Source organism: Odontomachus brunneus, unplaced genomic scaffold (genome assembly GCF_010583005.1).
Source record: "Odontomachus brunneus isolate Ranch 3 - 2012 unplaced genomic scaffold, Obru_v1 Obru_scaffold_263, whole genome shotgun sequence".
NCBI lineage: Eukaryota > Metazoa > Arthropoda > Insecta > Hymenoptera > Formicidae > Odontomachus > Odontomachus brunneus.
In genome coordinates this window covers 103,802-104,735 of record NW_022639713.1, presented here as the reverse complement: position 1 = coordinate 104,735, position 934 = coordinate 103,802, and the positions used below count along the sequence as shown (strand labels likewise).

At 66.8% G+C, this 934-nt stretch overlaps 1 protein-coding gene across 1 annotated transcript in view; it reads left to right on the top strand.

The window, feature by feature from the left end:
- The window catches only part of LOC116852965, a 5,387-nt gene that overhangs the window by 3,898 nt on the left and 555 nt on the right, over positions 1 to 934 (top strand). Inside the window, exon 6 of the mRNA XM_032833747.1 lies at positions 48 to 812. Within this exon, the coding sequence (XP_032689638.1) occupies positions 48 to 812 (765 nt within the window). The remainder of the gene's footprint in view (positions 1 to 47; positions 813 to 934) is intronic.

Here is a 934-nt window from a genome sequence, read left to right as displayed (position 1 = left end):
TTCACCTTCTCAATGAAGGCTCGGTGAGCACCTGCGTGCGCCCGCAGGGCGAATCTATCATTGACCTCACATGGGTCAATAGCCCTGCGGTGCGCGCGGTGGGGGGTTGGAGGGTGGCGGAGGGAATCGACACTGGTTCCGACCATCTCTACATAGAGGTGATCCTCTCCGCCATCTCCCCCGAGGTGCTCCGGCGCCGCCGGGAAAGAGAGCGCGGGCGGCCCGGCAGATGGGCCTTCCGTAAGATGGACGAGGACGCCCTCAAGGCGTCCATCGCCGCGGCGGAGTGGGCCCGGGGAGACGATCCTCCTCGACCCATTCTGTCCCCGGACGATGTGGAGGAGGAGGCGGAGGAACTCGGGGCAGACATGGAGAGGGCGTGCGACGCCTCCATGCCCCGAGTTCGCCCCACGCCCTTCAGGTCCGCGTACTGGTGGACGGAGGAGATAGCCGAACTTAGGCGCTCCTCCGTCCAGGCCAGAAGACGTATGCAGCGGACCAGAAGGGCGGGGAACGTCGCCGAGGCGACGAGGGCGCGCAGGGCTTTCCGAGCCGCACGGAAAGCCCTGCGCGTAGCTATTGTGAAGGCCAAGGCCAGGTCCTGGGAGGACATGTTCAAGTCCCTGGACAAGGACCCTTGGGGGCGCCCGTACAGAATAATCTTGCAAAGATTGCGACCATGGGCGCCCCCGGTGACGGAAAGTCTTGAACCCCCACTCCTCGATAATGTGGTAGGGGCCCTCTTCCCGGAGGAGGGGCCGCCGCCCCTTCTGTACGAGGGTCCCCCGCCGGACTGGAACGAGGAGTGGGAGGTGTCCGGGGACGAGCTGACCCGGGCGGCCCGCCGGCTCGGCGGGGCGAAAAAAGCCCCTGGACCGGACGGGGTCCCGGGGTCGAGCATGGCCCCTGGTCTTGGCCGATGTTGGGCCCCGCT